The following is a 21,457-nucleotide window of genomic DNA, read 5'->3' on the forward strand; positions in this document are numbered from 1 at the left end:
GGCGAGAGGGAGGGGTGGACTGACGAGGCTTTTGTGCAGGGAGTTCAGTTCATTTCCTCACTGCCTGGAGCACATTTTCCAGGCAGGGCAGACAGCAGCTTTCCCAGCAGCCACCCAGACCTCCTGCACCAGTATGGAAAGTCTGGATGAAATTTTGGGTTGTAGCAAAGAGGTTCCCAGTTTGGAGCAAAACCCTCCACCGTGTCTGTGCAGCCCACGGAGACGCTGGGGCAGAGCTGTACAGATACCCATGGGACAGGGATGTTACACCCTGTCCTTCTCCTCCTGCTGCTTTGGGACGGTGGGTAGGATCGGAGCTGGATCCCAGGGTGCTGGGGGAGAATAGGTGCTGCTCGCGGGGTTCTGCAGGTCCCAGGTTGGCAGCGACGTGTCCTGGTGAGCACACAGCTCGTGTGTTCTGGAGTCATAGTGATTCATAATTCTAATTATGAATCCAGATTAGTAATCTAATCCAGGTTCATAATCCTGTGTTCATTTGGCTGTGGAATGTGCAGGTTTTGGATTCTGTGTATCGGAGGGTAAAAGGCTGTGAAAAAGATAATAATGAGAAATTTACCATTATCTCTTTTTTCACCTGTTTCTCCCCCTCCCTCCCCTCCTGCTCTCCTCCTTCTCCTCCTCCTCCTTTCCCAACCTCTTCCCCTGCCTTCTGGATGCCCAGACAAGGGAGTCACTTGTCCCACACCACCACTTTGACTGTCAACACCAACCCCAACATCAGCATCAAGTCGGAGCCCGTCTCGCCCAACCGGGAGAGGAACACTGCCACCCCGCTCAGCACCTTCCCCCACCAGCCCCGGCACGAGCCCACCGGCCGCTCGCCCGTCGACAGCCTCAGCAGCAACACCAGCTCCTACGAGGGCAGCAGCGAGCGGGACGATCCCGCCCGCCCCGATTTCGGCTCTTCCCTGGGCCTCCTGCGGCCCAGCAGCGAGCCCGAGGGGGAGAGCCCCTCCGTAAAGCGCATGCGGTTGGATACCTGGGTCACATAACGCGTCCCCGCCGTCCCTGGGAGCGCCGCCGGCTCCGGTGGGGCCGCGGGAAGGGGGCGGGAGGGGCGGGGGGGGCGAAACGGGTGATGGGGATGGGCTGGGGTGGGGGGAAAATTATCATAAACTGCCTGAGAAATAGCTTTAGGATTTTTGTAGGCATTCATTCTAGCGCAGCAGGCGACGCACGCAGTACATACGGCTCTCCTTGGCCGGGCCGCGGGCTCGGGAACAGCCAAGGGTGTGGGAACGGGGCACGGGAATGGAATATCTGTGTGCTTGCCAAAAACAGCAGCCTCTGGCGATGCTCCCCCGCGGGCGGGCGGGCCGGGCAGTCGGTGCCCACTGGCTGGCGAGACCCCTCCCCGGGAAGTGGGACCGTATCCCTTGGGAAGAGCGCCTGCAGCAGGACGGGCTCTGGGGGGAGACAGGGCACAGAGCACCCTGAAATGCACCTTCACGCCGTGCCCGGGCTCTCCTGGGTCCATGCGCAGGAAGGGGCAGTTCGGACACGATCCAGCTCTCCGAAAGCTTGAAGGGCTTTGGCAGACACCAGTTTTCCTCAAAAAGGGTTTTCCTACACCAGTTTTCCTAAACCAGCTGGAAAGGGAGGCTGAGGGGGTATGAAACAGGTATGAAACAGGATGCAGCTGCGTCCACAGCCTGCTTGGGCCTCCTGGATACTGGAAAGCTTAATCCAGGGAGTAAGAGGCAGATTTTTAAGGCTTAATCCCGTTTGCAGTTTGCATGACAAATGGATGCAGAAAGCATCCTTTCATCCTTCCTAGCAGAGCAGGGAACTCTGCCATCTCTGACCAGGGTCACTGGAACACTGGAGTTCCTCTTTCCCAGGAAAGCCTTGCCTCTGCCCGGGTGCAGTGGGTGTGCAGAGGGAGGATGTGTTAGTGCTGCTTTTCAAAGAAAATGGTGGGTTTTATCAAACGACATCCGTGAAAGCATTTTAAAAATGCATTCCCATTCCACATGGGCCAAAGCTTTAAATCAGGAAAATGGGAAGAAATTATTTTTTTATTGAAGGATGCAACTGAAATAATGATCCTTTGGGATTCTGCCTGAAGGTTTCTAGGCCTCAAAAGGTAAGGGTGAGCTGTGTGGAAAATCTGCTCAAGTCTTGATGCAGTGATTTAGTGGAAGGAAAAAGGAAAAAGAAGGAATTTCCTTGTCTTGCCAGTTGCTCTGGCAGTTTCCTGGGGAAAGGTGTCAGCACTCTGATCCCAAAATGCAGCAGCCAACTCAGGGCTGGAGGATTTGGAGCAGAAGGGTCTGTTCCCGACCTGTGTAGGTGTTAGGGAGAGCTTCCTCCCTGCAGGCGCTCTCCTCTGGGATGCTGGTTCCCCATCCCCCTGCCAGCCTGCCTTGTCACCCTGTGCAGGGACACCCCAGCCCCGCTCACCCCTGGGCTCACGGTCACAAACTGGCACAAAACCTGCCTGGATGCCACCTTTGCCAACTCCTTCAGCAGCTGGAGCCTGGCCAGGCTGGGGGGGCTTCAGAGGAGCTGGGAGCTGCTTTGGGGTCAGCTTCCCCCGAGTGGGAGCAGAGGGAGAGGAGTAGAGTCACAGGGGGATTTATCCTCCTCCTGCATTCCTCTGCCAGGTGTCAGCACCAGCTGAGCCTTGGAATGAGGTGGATGGCATAAAAATGTCCCAGAATGAGGGCAAAGCAGAAGAAAATGTATGTTTTTTTATAAACGTTTCCCAACTAAGCATTTATCCCAAAGTTTCTAATTTGGAAAAACAAGACAAAAAAAAATTGATGATTATTGTGAAATGAACAGGGGTGACCTAAAGGGAGGGGTTGGGGGAGGAGAGGAAATCCTCCAAAAATCCTTGCAGGGGGGTCACCCACACATCCCTCCTGAGCTGATACCTGCCCTGACCTTCTCCTCTCCCAAGGATTCATTGATTTGGGTGTGGAGACCTGGGGAAGGGTCCAGGATGGCAGTGCCAGGGTTCCAGATACCGGCATCCCTGCAGAAGAAGGCACGGAGCGATGTGTGGGATAAAATTACCCCATCAAAATCTTGTCATATCAAATTCCTGCCACAAAGGCTTTTCCAAATAATGGTTTGATTCCTTTCCAATGATAAATTTGGAGTTCCCTCTCCCGTTCCTGCGCTCTGGAGGGCCTTGGGCAGACAAGGGTGAAGCCCCGTGGTGCCAGGGAGGGCTCCTGGCAGGCTTTGTGCAGTTAAACCCCCCGTCTCCCCTCCCCAAGACGAACCCAGTGGGTACCACTGTGTGCCAGGGACATGCTCGGCTCTCACCTCCGGAATGCCGGCGCGGCATCGGCGGCAGAAGCGGATCTCCCTCCCTCCATCTCCGTTTGTCCGTTGAGAAGTGGGAGAGACACTGCGGACCATGGTCCTCCTCGCCCACGCTGTGCCCCCCGACCCGGCGATGCCCGATGTACCGGACGCGCACCTGAGCTCTTTGCACGGCCTTTGCTTTGGAAATTAGGCGGGATAACGACATCTCATCGCTCTTGTTTTGTATTTCAATTTTTTTTTCCTTCACAAAAAAGAAACTAAACCCAACTCACCGAGGTCTGCCCCGCTGGGAGCGACACAGCAGGAGGGCCCAGCAGAGCAGTTTTCTCCAGAGACCCCAGCGGGGAGGCGGCGGCGAGACCCCCCTGGCACTTGACGCCACCGGTGCAGAGCGAACCCTGAGCGGGGAAAAAAAACCAAAAAAACATTTTTGCTCATGGACTTCACGCCCTGACTCCCAAGTTCACACTTCTGCCTGGAAACTGAGAGCCTGGAAAACCACGAAATCCAAGACCCAAACGCTCTGGGTTCCGTAGATGCAGGTTTAGATGTGCCTGGCGGGGAAGGCGCCGGCGGTTCAGCGCCGGGCTGTGCCGTGCCGGACGGATCCGCAGCAGCGCGGCAGCAGAACTCCACGGTCCCCTGGGCTGGAGCCACGGGCAAGTATGGCTCGTGGGAAGGCGGGGCTGCCCCGGTCAGGCACGGCTTCACGTTGTGGTGAAAGGGGCTTGGGGGCTGTTTGTCGGGGTCTTCATTTTGTTGGGGGCTTAGGGTTATTTTATTATTCTATTTTTTTTTTTGTCCGGGTCATTATCCTTTATTTCCCCCCAGACTGTAGTATCCAGTAAACTCCTCCTAATTTTCAAAAGACAACGAGAAGAATGACAATCTAAGAAACCAACACCCTCCTTTGTGCTTCTATAAATATGTTTCTGATCTAATTTTATTTCTTGTGCTCATCTGTACTGTTGACAGTTACAATTGTGTATAATTTTTTTTTTAATTTGGAATTTTTGCGTTGTATAGGGTTTAGTTTTAAAATATATATATATATTTTCCATTTTTTAAAAAGGGGTGTTGCAAAAAAAAATTGCACGATTTAAATGACAATAGTTAAAATGCTGCAGTTTTTAGAGATGTGGAAGCAAAATGGAGCTTATTTATTCTCAAAGGCTATAAAGGTGTAAAATGCATGAAGAAAAAAAACATTTACAAAAAAAAAAAAAGACAAAAAAAGTGTAACCTGAACAAAGTGTAGCGTTAAAGATTTTAAAGGATGACGACAACAAGAAAAAAAGAAAAAAAACAACAAAAAAACAGCTAATATATTGTGTTTGGGCTAGTTTGCTTTTGTTTTTAATTGTTCCTTTTTTGGAGAATGAAATACAATTGTGTATATTTTCATATAAGAAGTATGCACTGAGATGTTTCCAAACTGATATATTCCTTTCTAAACGTGTGGTTACTTACCAAAGTCTGTTTCTGATCTTTACCTTCTGAACTCTCTGTGGATGCTCCAGCCCACGCCCGCCGGGGCCCGACGCCGCGGCCGCAGGTAAGCCAAGGTGGGGGCACCGGCGTCGCCCCCTCCTCTCCCTGCCCCAGGGCGGCTGATTTGGGGTGCTGGTGGATGTGACCGCGGTGCTGGTGTTGTGGGAGGGGCTGTGACCCCCGGCCCGGGAAGGCTGGTCTTTCCCAGGGCTTGGCTGGCTGGTTTTGGGGTGTTTGTGCCGGCAGCGGGGGACAGGGCTGGCCAGGACCGCAGTGTCCCTTGCGGGACGATGCCAGGGGAGCAGTGTTGCAGGGGGCAGATGCAGAGGAAGGGATGAGTCCCACGTGCCAGGAGCACGGAGCGTGCGAGGGCTCTGCCGCCAGCGTGTGCCGGAGTGGCCGGGGTTTGGTGCAGAGAGGAGGAGGAGGATGGAAGGAGGTTGCGGGGTCTGGCTCAGGTGATGCTGCTACTGGTAGCCATAGGAGCAGGATGGGGTGGGAAGCTGCTTGCCCACCCCGGGAGGAGATTTAGGGATGGAGCAGGCCCTAAGTGATATCTCGAACCTGAAATCCCGGGAAGGGCTGCTGGCATGTGGTGAGGATGGTGATGGATCGAGGGGGATGGTCTCGCCTGCTCTGGGCGGCTGTGGGGCTGATCAGCTGGTGCCAGGGTGGGGTGTGGGGGACAGGGTGACCCCCTGCTGATTGGGGTGGTTTTGGGTGGTGGCGAAGAGCTCGGCTGTGTTGGACGTTTGGATGAGGGCGTCGGTGCTGGAGGGATCCGGCAGTGGGTTGTGGTTGTGCGAGGGGCACCACCAGGGGTGGTGGCAAGGAGACCCTTGGGGAAGGGTTTTGCTGCTGTTGTGTGTTTGGGGCTGCTGCCAGTGTTGGGATTGGAGGGTGATGGAAGTGTTAAATCCAGAGCTGTTGGCAATGGGGCCATGTGTGGGCCTGGGGGAAAGTGGGGCAAGGAGAAAGAGTTTCCTTTTCTTCCCCCCTTTTTCACTTCCATCTTCCCTCCCAAAATAATCTTGGCAAACCAGGGAAAAAAGCAAATTTACAAAAACCCCCACCTTTTCCTTGAAAATTTCACCTCCTGCACTTTTTTCTTCCCTTATGTTGCTCATTTGGGAGATTCCCCCTAACGCTTTGGATGGGAATTGTGAAGTTTGTCACCAGCTCTGGGGAAAAGGCTGCTAACTGCTTCTGCCAGCCTAGAGCTCTGCCAGGGGTGAGGGGCCCTCAGCGTTTCAGGGGTCCCCTCCGCACGGGTCCCTCTGTGTTGCTGGGGTGAGCATCCATTGGATGAGGAAGGATATTCCCAACCATGCCTTGGTCGTGCCATCCCTGGTGCCACATCCTGCCTTGCCCTCCCATCCTTCTGGCTGAGGGCACAATTTGGGAATATTTTGAGGATTTTTACCACTTAAAGTGGCAAAAATTCATCTCTATCCACCTCTCCCAGGGCTGTGGGCAAGTCCATAACTATGGGCTTCAGCTGAACGTTTGCTCGTTTCCCTTTCCCATGTTTATCCTTTGCCTTCCCCTCTCACTTCACTTTTCTTTCTTCTCTTTTTTCTTTCTTTTCTCTTTTTTCTCCTTTTCTATCTTTTTTTGTTTCGTTTTGGTTTGGTTTTTTGTTTCTTTTTCTCTTCCACAAAAAATCCCAACCAGACCCGTAAACCAAGTATTATGTTTTCACTACCTCCATCCATCACCCTTCCCTTTCCGATGCCAGAAGCCATGCTCGGGATGTAAGAGGGCCTTTCCCCCTTTATTTTCCCCTTTCCTCCAGAGATTTTATCTCCTCTGTGTCCCTCTGCCCCTCCTCTCTCTGGTCTCTCACCTGTAGTGTTTTACCTGGCTACTGTAACTGTAAATAGCGAGTTTCAATCTGTTAGCGATGGTAACAGTACAGAAAACTGGTTTTGGGGGGTTTTTTTGTTGTATTGATATGAAATGAGATTATATTTTTGTCAGAGTATATTGTAATAATACTGACTTTGGACATGGCCGAGTTGTACAGCGATTTCTTGTTTAACCCTCTTGGCTCTTCCCTTGCTCTTCCCCTCCCTGTCCCTCCCTGCTCCCCAGGTTTCCGTGTCCCAGACCCAGACCTGGCCGGGCTCCCAGCTGGGAGCAGCCACTTGGCAATGGCTTCACACCAGGGATGCTTTTCCACAGGGTTCCCAACACGCTGGCGTGTCCCCCCGTGGGTCTGGAGAGGTGAGAAACATGCAGGAGGATATTTAAGTGAGCCTTGGATATAAGGAGGTTCCTGGTGTGCAGGGATGCTCCCACTCTCTGCTACACTCCCGGCAGGAATCAGGGACCTCGGAGGAATGGATGAGGTCATTCCAGCTCCCCTCTCCTCCCTAGCGAGTGGAAAACCACGTTGTTTTCCAGTTTCTTCCTCCCGAGCTCCGTTCTCTGGAGCGATGCCTGTTTGGAATGTGCTTTCCTTAAGCCAGAAGAGGGTGGTGTGGCTCAGACTGCGCCGGGATCGTCTCCGAGCAGTCTGAAGTAGTTTTCCGGGAACTGGAAGTTTTACAACATCCCCAGCCCATTGCTGCGAGGAGAGGCGTTGGTGAGCCGGGGTGAGCTGTTCCCCCCCTGCATCCCACCCACAAAGGAGGGATTTCTTCCCTTCGGCTGGGTTTCCAGAGCGGGATTTTCCTGCTGGTGCCACCGAGATGTAGAGACCAGCCCAGTTCCTTGCTCTCTGGGCACAAACCCACTGCAGAGCCCTATGGAACATCCTTTCCACAGGGAAGCACGCTGTCGTGGGACAATGCTGAGATGTCCCCGTGGGCTCCCAGCATCTCCTGCAAGGCCGAGGGGTGAAGCAGCCCAGCTCGGGCCACGACACCCCTCCTCCCCACGGCTCTTTCTGAGCAGTGTGCAGGCAAATAGGACACTGAAGAGGTGGGGACCATCACGGCTGTGCTGCTGCTCCCCTTTTGTGTCCCACATGGCCTCTGGGTTGGGTCTCCCCCATCCCCTTCATGCCTCTGGTTCCCTGTAGCTCAGTAAAGCAGGTAGGTGTTAGCAAACTCTGGGGTGTCTGCAACAACCTTTGTAAAATAGAATAGACCCTTTAAATGATGCACTAAAAGAAAAAAAAAACAAACATAAATCCCCTCTCCCTCAGCTTCTCTGTGTGATGGTTCGTTGGATCTCCCCGCTCAGCCCGTCTGTAACAGCACAGGCAGCTCTGCATCCTCTCCCCAGGGTGCTGCACAGGTAGAAACAAAACAGGACGTGCACTTCCCCTGAGGAGTTTTATTTATTGTTTTGAGAAGCAATTTAAAAGGAAAAAAAAAATAAACTGTGTATCTATAATATATATATATATATTTTTAACCTCTTTTCTTTTCCTGATGCTCCTCCACCCGTGTGTGTGTGCGTGTGTGTGTGCGCGAGTCAAGGGATTCTGAGTGGGGACCACGGTGTCCTCTTCCCCGTGTCCAGCTCTCCAGGGGATCAGGGTGTCCCCTTCCCCATGTCCAGCTCTCCAGGGGATCAGGGTGTCCCCTTCCCTGTGTCCAGCTCTCCAGGGGATCAGGGTGTCCCCTTCCCCATGTCCAGCTCTCCAGGGGATCAGGGTGTCCCCTTCCCCGTGTCCAGCTCTCCAGGGGATCAGGGTGTCCCCTTCCCCGTGTCCAGCTCTCCGGGGGACCACGGTGTCCCCTTCCCCGTGTCCAGCTCTCCAGGGGCGATGCAGCAGAAGCCCAGAAGCAGCAGTGGGAGGGGAGGGAGGATTTATGCTGAGAGCTTGTAACGTTTTAACCGTGGTTTTTGAATAATTCCATCTTTCTCTGGAGTATTTGCACCCTTGGGGTCTGGCCTGACCGAGAACCTCCCCCACCCTGGGGATGCCGTCGCCCCCCATCCCCATCCCCTCCTGTCCCTGCTCCCTTGACAATCAATGGCTCCTTCCCAGGGACTGCAGCACGTGGTTGAGACGTCTGTTTCGTTTTTTCAATATTCCTTTTTTGTGCTGTATGGTGATGCGTTATTGTATATTCCACAATAAGAAAAAAAATATATAAAAAAATGATGATAATAATAATAATTACCATGAGAAATTCTTATGAGTTTTGTTTGGAAACTCTTTCACTATATTTGTTGTAAAGAGGTTTACTATTAAAAAGAAAAAAAATACACGTTTCTGATAATTTTCTGTGCCTCTGGCTCTTTCTTTCCTGCCCTCCCCATGGCAGGGTGCAGCAGGGTGTCTCTCTGGCCTCCAGCTCCTGCCAGAGATCTCAGCAAGGTGGGGCTGCTCCTGTGTCACCTGCTCTTGGTGGCTGCAGGTAACACTGCTGTCCCTGCTCCCACTGGGCACACGGGCCTGAGATCACCTGGATGAAAAGCAGTGGCCTGGCAGAGGGACACACCTGGAGCAGCCCCAGGGATGCAGGAGCAGGGCGTTTCCCCTCTGTCCTGCTCAGGTGTTCCCAGTCTCCCTGTCTCACATCCACAAGGGATTCAACCAGGCTGAGGACCAAGATACCCCTGGCTTGTGGAGAGTCCCCTCCCCACAGGCCACCCTGAGGAGGGGTGACAGCTGTCCTGGGGTACTCTTGGCTGCTCTTTGATGCTCTCAGATGCCTTGGGATGCTCTTGGCTCCCCTGGGATACTCTCAGTGGAGATGGTGGTCCCCACCACCCAGTTTCTGGTGGAGGCACCGAGTCCTTGGGCTGGAATGGACACCCCAGGACACGCCGTGCTGTGGCTGCCACGGACCCTTGCAGGCTCCTTCCAGGTCAGGCACTGCCTTTCCTACCCAAAGGTTTTCCTGGTGGGGGCTTGACTTAGGAACGGGGCCTCCCTCCACCCAGGGGTGGATTTCTGTTGGGCTTCCAGCCAGGATGCCAGGTAAGTGTGAGCTCCTGAGGACTTGCCTTTGATTTGGGGTCCCAGTCACACACCCCAGCTGGGTACCTCTGGGTTCAGGATACACCCAGGAATGCTGTGAGGCTGATGCCTGCAGGAAGGGCAGCAGCACACAGCTCCTGGGGGCCTCACCTTGAATCCTGGCCCTTCACAATGAGAAAGACATTGAGGGGCTGGAGTGTGTCCAGAGAGGGGCAGTGGAGCTGGGGAAGGTCTGGAGCACAAGGAGAGGCTGAGGGAGCTGTGGGGGGCTCAGCCTGGAGAAAAGGAGGCTCAGGGGGGACTTTCTCACTTTCTACAACTGCCTGACAGGAGGTTGGAGCCAAGTAGGGGTCGGGCTCTGCTCCCGGGGAGCAAGGGACACAACAAGAGGAAACAGCCTCAGGTGGCACCAGAGGAGGTTTAGGTTGCATATTCGGGAGAATTTCTTCACTGAAAGGATGGTTGGGCACTGGCACAGGCTGCCCAGGGCAGTGGTGGAGTCCCCATCCCTGGAGGGATTTAACAGACATGTGGTACTTGGGAAATATTTAGTGGTGGCCTTGGCAGTGCTGGGGGAACAGTTGGACTCGATCTTGGAGGCCTTTTCCAACCATAACAATTCCATGATTGTATGGTTTCAACTAAACCAGGCCAAGAACTGCCTCTCAGCAAAAAATAGCCTTTTCACCCCAAAACTGATTGGGGGGGAGGGGAAAGATCCCCTTCCCCACCCCGCGAGGGCTCTGCTCTGACCCTTTATTCCCTTTAATGCTCGTACAGCCAAGCTGTTCCCGATGCCAACCCGGTTTTGGGGAGCGGGGGGTGGGGTTGGGGGGGTCGCCCCCGCCCCGGCGCGTTTCTCCGTGTCGCCGCCAGGTGGCGGCAGAGGGCGGGGCTGGCGGCGCTGATTGACAGCTGTCAATCACCGCGGCCGGGGGGGCCGGGGGGGGCGACTTTGGGGCTCCGCGAGGCTGCAGAGCGGGGGAATTTCGGGCCTCAGCGGGTTGTTTCCGTGTTCCCCGTGCTCCGTGGCTGGGGAGTTCCGCGGTCTGGCCTGAATTCCTCGAACAGGAGTAAAACCCCGGGATGGGCTTTGGCGGGACCCGCTCCCGGGCACCGACGGCACAGAACGTCAGCGCTGGCCTGGGCTCATCCCACAGCGTGGGCAGCACCTCAGGGGGGCATCCTGCTCCTGTGCTCCACTCAGGTGAGATCCACACCTGCAGAGCTACCTCTGGCCCTGCCCCCAGCACAGGAAGGATGTGAAGCTGCTGGAGTGAGTCCAGAGGAGGCCACGGAGGTGCTTCAGGAGCTGGAGCCCCTCTGCTCTGGAGACAGGCTGAGAGAGCTGGGGGTGTTCACCTGGAGAAGAAAAGGCTCCAGGGAGACCTGAGAGCCCCTTCCACGGCATAAGGACCTGGCCAGACAGGACAAAGGCAAATGGGTTCCACTGTCGGAGGGCAGGGTAAGATGGGATATTGGGAAGAAATTCTTGGCTTTGAGAGTGGTGAGACCCTGGCACAGGTTGTCCAGAGAAGCTGTGGCTGCCCCATCCCTACAAGTGTTCAAGGCCAGGTTGGACAAGCTTTGGAGCAACGTGGTCTAGTTGAAAATGTCCCTGCCCATGGCAGAGGGATGGGATGAGATGGGCTTTATGTTCACTCCCAACCCAAATCATTCCATGATTCTCTGACTCTTTGCTGACCGAGCCAGCGACAGCAGCCAGGTCTGTGGCAGCCTGCAAAGTTTCCAACCCATGCAGGTGAGGCAAGGACCTGTCTTTCCCTTTGAGGATCTGGAGCATCCACAGACTTCCCAGTGCTTCCAGGGATGAGTTTCCCCATCCTGGGAAGATGGTTTGAAGAGTGGGATCAAAGCCATCCATCTCTGAGGTGTTTCTCCTGGCAGGGCTTTGTAGCGACGTGTTCAGTCAGCTGAATGCCACCAGCCAGCCCCAAAATATCCCACAAAACAATTTTGTTACAAAACTCCACTTCATGCAAGCTGCTGTTTCCCAGGAGCAGGCTGGGAGCTCCAGGAGCTGGGTCTCCCTCTTCCCCAGTCAACCAGACATGGGGATGGCAACACCGAGGGTTTATCCAAAGGCTCTTTAGGGGATGGTGGATGACCCTGTTTGTCCCACAGCTCGGCTGCACTGGGAAGTGGGTCTGCCTGCTGGGGACATGGCAGCCAGAGGAAGAGGGAGGAAGGAAAGAAAAATCCTCTGCCCTGCTCACTCAGCTGGCAGCCTGGGAAGGACCTGGAGTGCTGCACTCCCATATTTCCAAGTTTTGGTAACAGAGGAAACTGGAAGCTGAAGTTGGGTTCCTCCCTATATATGGGGTTACCTTTAGTTAGAGCCTCTTCCAGCTCCAGGTCTAATCACTCCCTGCAGCCAGACACTGTTCTTTGTGTGATGGAAGAATAGCAAAAGAACAGAAAAAGAGTAGTAAAAGAATAAAGCCCAAATTCATATTATTTCTCATTTTTTGAGATGCGGTCTCAGCTCAGGAGAAGGAACCCAGAGTCAGTAGTCTGAGACAACAGAGGGCATTTCAATCCCTGTTTGGCTGGATTTGATATGAGGAGGATGCCTGGGACAGAACCTTTCCAGAGAGCCAGTGCAAAATTTGTATCCATGAAACCACATGCTTTGCACATGCTGTGCACCCCCACACTCGCACCCTGAGATGGTCCAAAAGCTCCTGGCTTCTCCAGAGTGTTTATTTTACAGCCACCCTACTCACACTTTGAAGTAGATTTAAGCAGCAACAACAAAATTATAGGCCCAGTATAAATCTTTAATCAGAATATGTTTTCCCCTCCGAGCCTGCACTGCTGTGCACAATCAGAACGCAAATCAAAAGAAAGCGGAGTAAATTATTCATTGGGAATCTATTCCTGCTTTCCCTACATGGGAGACTTGGAGGCAGAGTTCGGGGTGAGTGGCTGTCTCGGGACTGTTAATATTCACTCCGTTGAGCTGCGGCCACAGCGCCGAGGGATGGGTGAACTGCCGGGAACTGCAGCTCCTGGTTCTGCTCTCCCGTGGGGGGCGAGGGGCCGGGGTGGTGACCCATGGGTAGGAGCTCCACCAGCGTGTCCTCCAGCCCCTCGGTGCAGGACAGGATCTTCCACCCAGCCCATGGGACAATGCTCGTGTGGCCACACCTCCCCCTGCACCAGAAATCGGCTGCACGGATTTACACCCCGGGGAGAAGGAGCCCCCTGAGCCAACCCGGTGTGTCTCACCAGCAATTCCCATCCCTCCCTCATTGCACCCACCTACACACACTATTTATGGGATGCCCGAGCCAACGCTGAGCCCCACCTGACCGACGGGGACTCTGCTGCTGTTTGTCACTGATGGGACACAGAGACATCGGGAGGATCTAAACACTTAGGCAGAGCTGCCAAAGCTGTTTGCAGTATATGTTTTTAGAGGGGGGAGTAATTATTATTATTATTATTGTTGTTGTTGTTGTTGTTGTTGTTGTTATTATTATTTTAAACCTCAAGGTATTTATCTAAGAAATGCCTTGGCCCATCGTTGCCGAGTGCCTGACTCGGCACATTGTTCTCGGCCGTCAGTGAAATCAAACCCCTTTTTCTTGAGTTTTTTTTTAATTTTATTTCAGAGTCACGCTCCACGGCACAAACTGTAAAAATACATTTTAAAACGGCCAAAACAGACAGGTCGAGACCTTTCTGCTAACAATCCTCCACCCCATCCTTGAAATCTAAAGTAGTGAAGGATTTTGCAGAAAATAATGGATCATTTTCCCATTTACCCATGATTCAAGGATTAATAACTAATCCCATCAAAGGACATCTGCTTAGATTGTTCCTTGTCAGTGAAAGTAAATAGAGCCTTTTAGTCTTTAGACCTAAACTCCTCTGAGGTTATTATGCAGAGGAACCTCCTACAAGCGGTTGCTTTCTCTGTCACTCCTGCTGTGACTAACCCTGGAGGGAGAAAGCAAACTTTGCAAGTCCCTGGACATAAAGGTTATTTGCTAGAATGGAGGAGACTTTTATGAGAGGCCGGGTAAGCTGAGACCCTCACCCTCCCCTAAGGCTCGGCTCGGGCAGGGGGCTGCAGCCCTTTGAGCCGCTTTGTCCTGCCTCTATGGCACATTCCCCACGCCGGGGCGGGAACGCAGGGGCTCTGCTCCCCCGAAAGCTTCTCCTGTACTCAAGTGCTTCTTCAGAACAGCTCTTTTGGGGTTAAATGGGAAAACGAGGAATTGTTTGGGTCTGGGTCCAAAATCCAAATCCGCAGGGTTGGCAGGAAAAGTCTGGGAGGGAGATGGGTGTGGGAGGGGTGGATGGGGCTGGGGCTCCACTGGCACACAGGGCTGGCAGAGGAACGGAAACCGTGGGGGAAGCGTGGAGGGGGTGACCACAGGTGTTGAGGGCAAAAAACCTGGGAAATAACAAACTTCCTGTTAAACAATGGGCTGTTGGAGCATGACTTGAGCCTGTGGGGCTCCCAAAGCTGCTTTTCTGGAGATAGAGACATTCCCAAAGGAATTCTGGCCAGGAGGGGCTCAGCCAAAATGTGAGCAAATTGCCTCAAATAAGAGGAGCCCTGTCTCTTCCTCTGTCCAGGAGCTGTTCTCCATAAATATTAAGTAATGGGCCTGCCCAGGGCAGATCCCTCGGGGTCACCTGGGGAGAGCCCAGTGCAGGGTACAGCAGATCCCAGCTCCCTGTTCTCTCCTTCTGCTGGGGTGGAAATAACCACCGGTGCCCGTGCCAGGCCATTGGAGGGATGCATGTTGTAAGCATTTCAGAACATCTAAAATTAGACTTTGTCTTTTTTTCCCCTACCAGAACATGGCTGAGTGTCTCATCCACCAACACCAGCTGTGGATTTTTTTGCTCTCGCTTTGGAAAAAGCTTCCTCAGAGATACAGACAAAAAAGAAACGCCGCTCCACCCTCTCCCTGGCGCACACAAAATACGAGAGTAATTACAAACTGAGGCTGTGGGCCCCAAACCTGGACCCTGCTCTGAGCTATTGAGGGAAATCTTTCAAAGCCCGAATGGAAACCAGCCTCGTCGGCCTTTTGCTGTCAGGGGGAGGCTGGTCCTGCTGTGCTCAGCCCTCCCAGCCCTCCGGACCCGCAGCCCCATCGTCCCTGTAATCCAGAGTCGGCTCCGAGCTCCGGCGAAGGGAACAATTGCAGGCAGAGCCAGTGGGAGTTCAAAAGGAGCAATACTGAATTAAACGATAGCAATTTCCCTTATTTTCTGCTGCTTAAAGGTGCACGCTGGGAATGTTTAAATATCCTTGTTATCCCCTTCAATACCTAGGGAACATTTTTTTAACGAGCTGGGCTGCAATCAGGCCGTGTTCGTGCCAGGCATCTCTTACAACAGCCATTCTCCAAAAGAGCTGTCCAGATCAAAGCCCTTTGAGGCAGAAGAAAAGGCACCTGCTGGACTGAGGGCTCTGGGCAGCTGGGTGAGCCAGGGTAGGTGCCGGGGGGACACTTCACCCAATTTTACCGACACAAAACAGAGCTCCCCTCTTCTCACAAGAGGGAAATTTTGATATTTGGTTTAGGTTTAGTCTTTGGGTTTCTTTTTTTCCTGGCTTTTTTTTTTTTTTTTGCTATTGGTTTGGGGATGAGCTGAAGCTGAGGATAACATCACATCTCAGGCTGAGATGGTCTGATATAAATGAACTTGCTTGTTTTCAGGCTCCAACCCCCTTCCCCTCTGAAGCTACCAGGTTACGTGGGTGCCTTTGAAGGCATCGAGCCACTGTTTGGCCTCTGGGGTGAACTATTAAAATCTCCCAAACTGTTAAAATCTCTACCTGAGGTAGGAAAACACTTGCTGGGGAGAGAGGCAGGAGGAAGGCACGAGGCTTTGCAGCCCTGAGCAGACTCAGGGGAGAAGGGATTGTCTCACCACGGGGTCCAGTCAAGGTTGGAGCAAAGGGAGCAGGTGCCCAGGGTGGAGGCTGCGGGCAGGCAGTGGCTGCCTCTACAGCACTGGCACAGCCCTGCAGGCCTGGGGATGGCCCTGGAGCTTCTCTGATGCTGTTCCCTCAGTGTGCACCCGCTTGCTTCAAAATGCGGCTTTTGTTGCCACTTTCTTTGTCTGGTGGCACCGCACGGCCAAAGTGCCCAGCGAATGCAGGGAAGGGCCATCCACAAGGCTGGGGGTTTGCACTGAGACAAAGACATTTATTTAGAAATTACCCAGCTCCAGACCCCTCTTCCTCACCCAAATCCATGAGCCACTAACCTGCCCAGGCACCTGTACCCCAAATTTTGAGGTGACTGGGACTGCTGGGAGAATCTCAAATGAAAACCTGTATCTGAACATCCCATGGTAGCAGTCACACACAGGTTCAGAGGCAGTGGTGGTTGTGTAGATGTGGTTTATACAAAATACATGTGGCTTGTCTAAAGTCACACATATTTGTGGATATATCAGAGCAAATACTTAAAAAGCCAAAAATCATCTTTGATCCATATGTGACATTTCTTCCAGAGCTGAAACACCTCCCGCATGGAGCCTCTCTGAGCTGGCAGGGGAAAACGGAGGGAATTTCCCTAAAAATCCCAGCAGGGAAGCTCCATGCTGGGGCCCCGCAGGCTCCCTGCACCTTGCACAGCCTCAGAGGCGCTCGCTGGTGTCCAGCACCCACCAGTGAGCACAGGGAGCACCCACTGCTTTTCCCCAAGCAGGGAAGGGCTGCAGGCAGGGCGTTTTGCAGTGGCTATTTTGCACCTCCACACTCACAGGGGCAGAGGGAGTGTCTGTATCTCCCTACAGGAGCCCTGCAAGGAGGGAGCCCGGATCTGCTTGGGTGGATGAAGCTGGAGTGTGCCCCGTGCAGCTGGGTGGAAATCCCACTGTGCCCCCACCGTGCCCGGGGCCTCCGTGTGCCACACCTGTGGTACACACACCCTTCGTGCACAGGGCACGCACACACAGGGCACACACGAGGCGGGTGCACTTGGATAGGGCAGCACATGCAGGGTTTATGCACACCCCGGGGGGTTCTGAGCAGTTTTGGGGGTGTTGCTGCCGAATCACGTCCCCCCCCCGATGTGTGTGACCTCTCCCCGGGTCTCACCGTGGCAGGGGGTGGGGAAGGGGCTGGGAGGACAGAGCTGCACCCACGGCGCTGTGGTACCTTGCAAAGACTAACAAATAAACCCGGGGGGGGCTGCACCAGGTTGGGGACACTCCTCGCCTTGCGCGCTGCAAACCAGACCCTTCCGGGCGGACTTGCGAGTTTTCTTTGGGTTTTATGGAGGGGTTTTTGCATTTTTTCACGGGTGCGAGGGCTGGGCGGCTCCCTGCGGGGGCAGGGGGTTGTGGGGGCGGCTTCTCCGCGGCCTCCGCGGAGCCCAAGTACCGCGGGACCGGGAGCGGCGGCGGGGGTTCCGCGGGTCCCTGCCCGTCTGCCTCCCCCGGGACACCCACCGCCGAAAATCCCGGTTTTCCGAGGTGAAAATCCTCCTGGATTATCCGAGACTGACCGCCCCCGCCGCCGCAGCCCGGGATTTACCTTCCGGCAGAAACTCGCTTTAAAAATAAGTTTAAAGCGCCCATTTTGCGGCACTAACGACCCTTTCCTTGCCCTGTGGCAGCGCCTGGCGCTGGAAAAATAAATGTGAGATGAGACGGGCACAAAACGGGCTGGAGGGAAAGGCTGCGTGCCTTCCACTGGAGGAGCCAGCAATGCCGAGGGAATTCCGAAAAAATTTCTCTCTCTCTTTGCTCCAACCCCTCCTCTTTAAAGTTCAGTATTAGATAAGATAGAGCGGCGCCCCAAAAAAAAAAATCCAGGTCTGTCCCAGCAGAAGGCAAAGGTCCCCACTTTCTTTAATTGTTACTTCGGGACAAGGAGGGAAAAAACAATAATCCACCTTTTTTTTTTTTTTTTTTTTTTTTTTTTGCATAAGCTGGTGGGCGAAGCCGCCGTCCTTGCTGGCGGGCGGGGAAGTGATGCCAGAGGGTCTCGGAGCTGGAGTGATGATTTCTGCAGGGAAAACGCTTCATCTCGTTGGTCGTCGGTAGCTGTGAATTTGCCAAGAGAGAGGAAACCGAAAAGGAATTTTAATTCTTTTAATTTCCTTTCTAAACAGTGTTCTCTGCATTTCGAAGCTCACGGGAGGTTTGCAGGAAGAGGCGGCTGAATTCCTCAAATATAAATAATAACCAAATCAAACTATAGAACGGGACGGACGGAGATGCTCGGGGTGACGGACGGTCCCTCTGCCCGGGGCCGCGGCTGTTCCCGGTTCTGGCCATTCGGAATAAAAAAATGAATGGGAAAAAATTTATTATTATAATAATAAATCCTGGTGACTCGGGAATTAAAGAGGGATAGGGTAGAGGAACGCAGAGAGCAGCGACCCAGACGGGGCTGAGAAAAGCGGCTCAGCTGCCGAGGTGCGAATGCAACGGCTGAAAAGAGCTTTCCCCAAATAAAATAAAATAAAAATAAATTCGAAAAACTGGAAAGAAAGAAAGAAAAAGATCCACGCAATTAACTCTGTCCCCACGGCTGTTGCGCTTGCAAGCAGGAATATCCCGGGCTCGGGCACACGGAGCCGGCCGGGCTTGCGGGGATGCTGCGGTGTCCCCGGGGCTGGGCTGCTGCCACCCCCATGCCCCCCAGAACCCTTGGGAATATTTTGTTCACTTTGACTATTTTTTCCATATTTTTAGTATTTAAACCAAGCCGCAAAACACGCTCAGAGTAAGGAATCGTTTCCTGGTTTCAGTTCTTTCTCGTTATTTGGGGGTTTGGGCGGCGGCTGAAAGAGAGAAAATGTTATTTATTTGCGGGAAAAATTAAAAATAATCTAGAGCAGGGTAGAATAGTGGAGCCCAGCTTGAAACGGGCGTTATTCTTCTTTAATACGCCGTGATTAGGGTTCGTGGAAGGAGGAAAACAAAGTCAATTCCTCAGTCGAGGGGGGAAGCCGGGGGGAACTTCATGAGGTGCCACTGAGGGAGACGCTGCGATGCCCCCACCCCGAGCCACACCGCGGAAAAAAACCCGCTCCCCGCGCTGCTCCTGCCATGACCCCCCAGCTTTAATCAGCCTTCAGGAAATACCAGGGAGACTTTGCCCCTAATCCGTGCTTATTAAGCAAAAAACCCTACGATGCTTATAAAATCGCAGGTAACAAGGAAACCCGCTATCGAGTGCGTGCGCCGGGGATCGCAGCTTTATGGTGGGGTTTTTTTATTAATGAAATGCAAGGAGTCAGGAATTACCTTTAAAACACTCCTTCGGAGCGGAGCTGGAGCCGTCCGGCCCCTGCCCCGGCCCCCCGCGTGTCCCCAAAGTACCGGGTTATCCCCGATATATGCTGCGGGAACCGTGTGGTTTTTGGGGGCTCCTCGGTCGGCGGAGGGACCCCCCACACACACCCCGGCCAGGCCGTGCTGCTCGCTCGGAGTTTGTTTCAAAGGGAGAAAAATTTTATTTGATTTAAGGAGCGAATTCGGAGCAGCCACGCGGGCCCCGGGCGCGTGTCTGCGCCCCCCCTCCACTCCCGAGCTCTTTCTGCCCCCGCGGCCTCGCCGTTTTCTTTTAAAACCCGCCAAATACCCCCAAATAACCTTTTTTCCCCTCCTTGTCCCCGTTCCCCCGCACGCATCACCCCAATCCCCAGCCCAAACCCTGCTGCGGTTCTCTCGCCCCCCGCGCCTCCGTGGCTGCGGAGGAGAGAGGTTGCCATATTTGCATATATGGTAATGAGCTCCTAATTGCCAGGCTTGCTGCGCTTTGCTGATCGATTTCGAGCAATCCAGAGGTTAAGGAAGCTTGGAAATAGCGCGGCTCCCCCCTTCCCCCAGCCCCCCTCCCGAACCCCCCCTCGCGATGGAGCTGGCCCCGCATTTGCATCCCAACTTTTTTTGACTCTCCCACGTACACTTTACGTATCGGCTACGTGGAGGCTCCTCGGCCGCTCCTATATATCCTTACGCCGGGCACGGCCCCCGCTCCTCCGGCAGCGGCTCCGGGCTCGGGGCCACCGTGAAGACCCGCGGGCCGCGGGGCCCGGGGGCGAGTCGGGCCGGGGGCGGGCAGGTGAGGGTAGGACAGGTGAGGACAGGGCGGAACGGGCAGGCAAAGAGAGCAGGGGAGGGAAGGCAAGATAGGCAGGCAGGGAGAGCAGGAAGGGAGGGCAGGTGGGCAGACGGAGCAATGCAGACAGGTAGGCAAGGAGAGCAGTGCAGGCAGGGGGGGCAGGTAGGCAGGCAAGGAGGGCAGAGCAGGCGGGGGGGCAGGTGCAGACAGGGCAATGCAGGGAGGGCAAGCAGTGCAGGATGAAGCGCAGGGCAGAGAGGGCAGCGCAGAAAGGACCCACTGCCCATACGGGAGCATCCCCCGCCGACAGACGCCCCGAGCTGGGTGAAGAAGTAGGGGGAACCCGAGAGAAAGAACGAGGAGCGGCCGGGCCGGACTCTGCCGGCCGACCATCGCTCATCCACCCCCGCCCCGCACTCGCGGCCGGGCCGGGGCGCGGAGCCCCCGCGGAGCCCCCGCAGCCTCCCGCGCCGCGCGGGGCCGGCCCCGCAGCCGGACAAACAATGTGAGACTTGGCGGAACAAAAGCGGCGGGGCTTGAGTTGCTGAACACGTCTGAGGCCAGACGAGCCGCGCGATTTATTGGACTCGGTAAGAAAACCATAATAAAAAAAAAATAAGGGGGGCACGGGGGGGCGGGGGGCGGACGGGGGGGAGAGGGAGGACTCTCAAAGCGTCTTTATTATGGGCTGGGGGCGGCAGAGCTGCGGGGCCGGGTGGAGGATGCCCCGGGAGAGGGTCCAGCTCCTGCTTGGGGCTGGGGGCGCGGGTACACCCAAGGCCGGCTGCGGGGTGGGAGTTTCTCCCAAAGCCCCGAGGGTAGGGGGAGCTTCCCTCCCTCTTCCTCTCCCCTCTCCCTCTCCCCCCATCCCGGCACCCCGGCATCTGAGCTAAGAGAGTTTGGGGACGGCCGAGCGCGGTCTCCCGAACCGCCGTGATTTTCTCTCGGTCCGCGGATGACCCAGACCCACTCCGAGTGAGGGAGGGTTTCACTTCTTCCACCTTCTCCCGGCTCGAGGACCCAGTTTTGGGGTGCGGGTGCCCCACTGGATTCCCCCTCTCCACCTCGGGCAGGGAATGGGAGAGGCCTGGCAGGACGCGGCCATTCCCAGTCCTCGTCCCCCATCCACGCACGCCCGTGGGCTCATTGTTGCCCTCCCCGCCAGGCCACGGGGCTTTGCGCTTTGCTGGAGGGGATGCTCGCGGGGCGTGGAGCGACCCCTGCGCCCGCGGTGGGGGGAGAGGCACCCCCAAATCCTCGCTCCTGCAAGTGGCTTCCCCGCGGGAGAGGCCGAGGGGGCCGACAGGGGCCGGGCCGGGTCGCAGCGCGGAGCGTGGGCGGCGTCGCGTGGGGACACGCACACGGGTGACCCGGGAAGTGGAGGGCCCTGTCACCTCCATCCCGGAGTAAGATTTGGGGAGGGAAGGGAGTGGGATACGCAGAGCCGAGCGTTCCCCGGATCCACACCCCGTCATGGAATAAGCAAATCCCGGTAGATGGGGCTGGGGGTGAATTAAACCCGCGTGGGAATAGGGCCGGTGCGGAGGTTCCACGCCTCCTCCGTGCGCGGCGGAGCGCAGCGGGTGCGGAGCGGAGAGGACACGATCCCTCCCCAGCCTCGCAAACTTCTCCTTGCGTGGCATTTCTTAAATTTCTCCCCCCACCCCAATCAGGTTCGACCCGCTCCATCACTCGCCACCCCCCCC

The 21,457-nt window shown here is 55.0% G+C and overlaps 1 protein-coding gene and 1 long non-coding RNA gene across 6 annotated transcripts in view; both read left to right on the forward strand.

Moving 5' to 3' along the window:
* Positions 1-1,065, forward strand: part of MEF2D (myocyte enhancer factor 2D) — a 74,970-nt gene extending 73,905 nt beyond the window's left edge. For all 5 annotated transcript variants that reach the window (XM_017808463.1, XM_017808465.1, XM_017808466.1 and 2 more), the window contains one exon: positions 683-1,065. In XM_017808463.1, coding sequence (XP_017663952.1) covers positions 683-1,013 — 331 coding nt within the window. In that variant the 3' untranslated portion in view covers positions 1,014-1,065. The remainder of the gene's footprint in view (positions 1-682) is intronic.
* A 34-nt stretch (positions 1,066-1,099) lies between these two features.
* On the forward strand, positions 1,100-8,972 carry LOC108494216. Its single transcript, XR_001873775.1, has 2 exons — positions 1,100-7,829; positions 7,943-8,972. It is a non-coding gene; the product is annotated as an uncharacterized LOC108494216 (long non-coding RNA).
* Positions 8,973-21,457: the final 12,485 nt, after the last annotated feature.

Source organism: Lepidothrix coronata, unplaced genomic scaffold (genome assembly GCF_001604755.1).
Source record: "Lepidothrix coronata isolate B3197 unplaced genomic scaffold, Lepidothrix_coronata-1.0 Scaffold23, whole genome shotgun sequence".
NCBI lineage: Eukaryota > Metazoa > Chordata > Aves > Passeriformes > Pipridae > Lepidothrix > Lepidothrix coronata.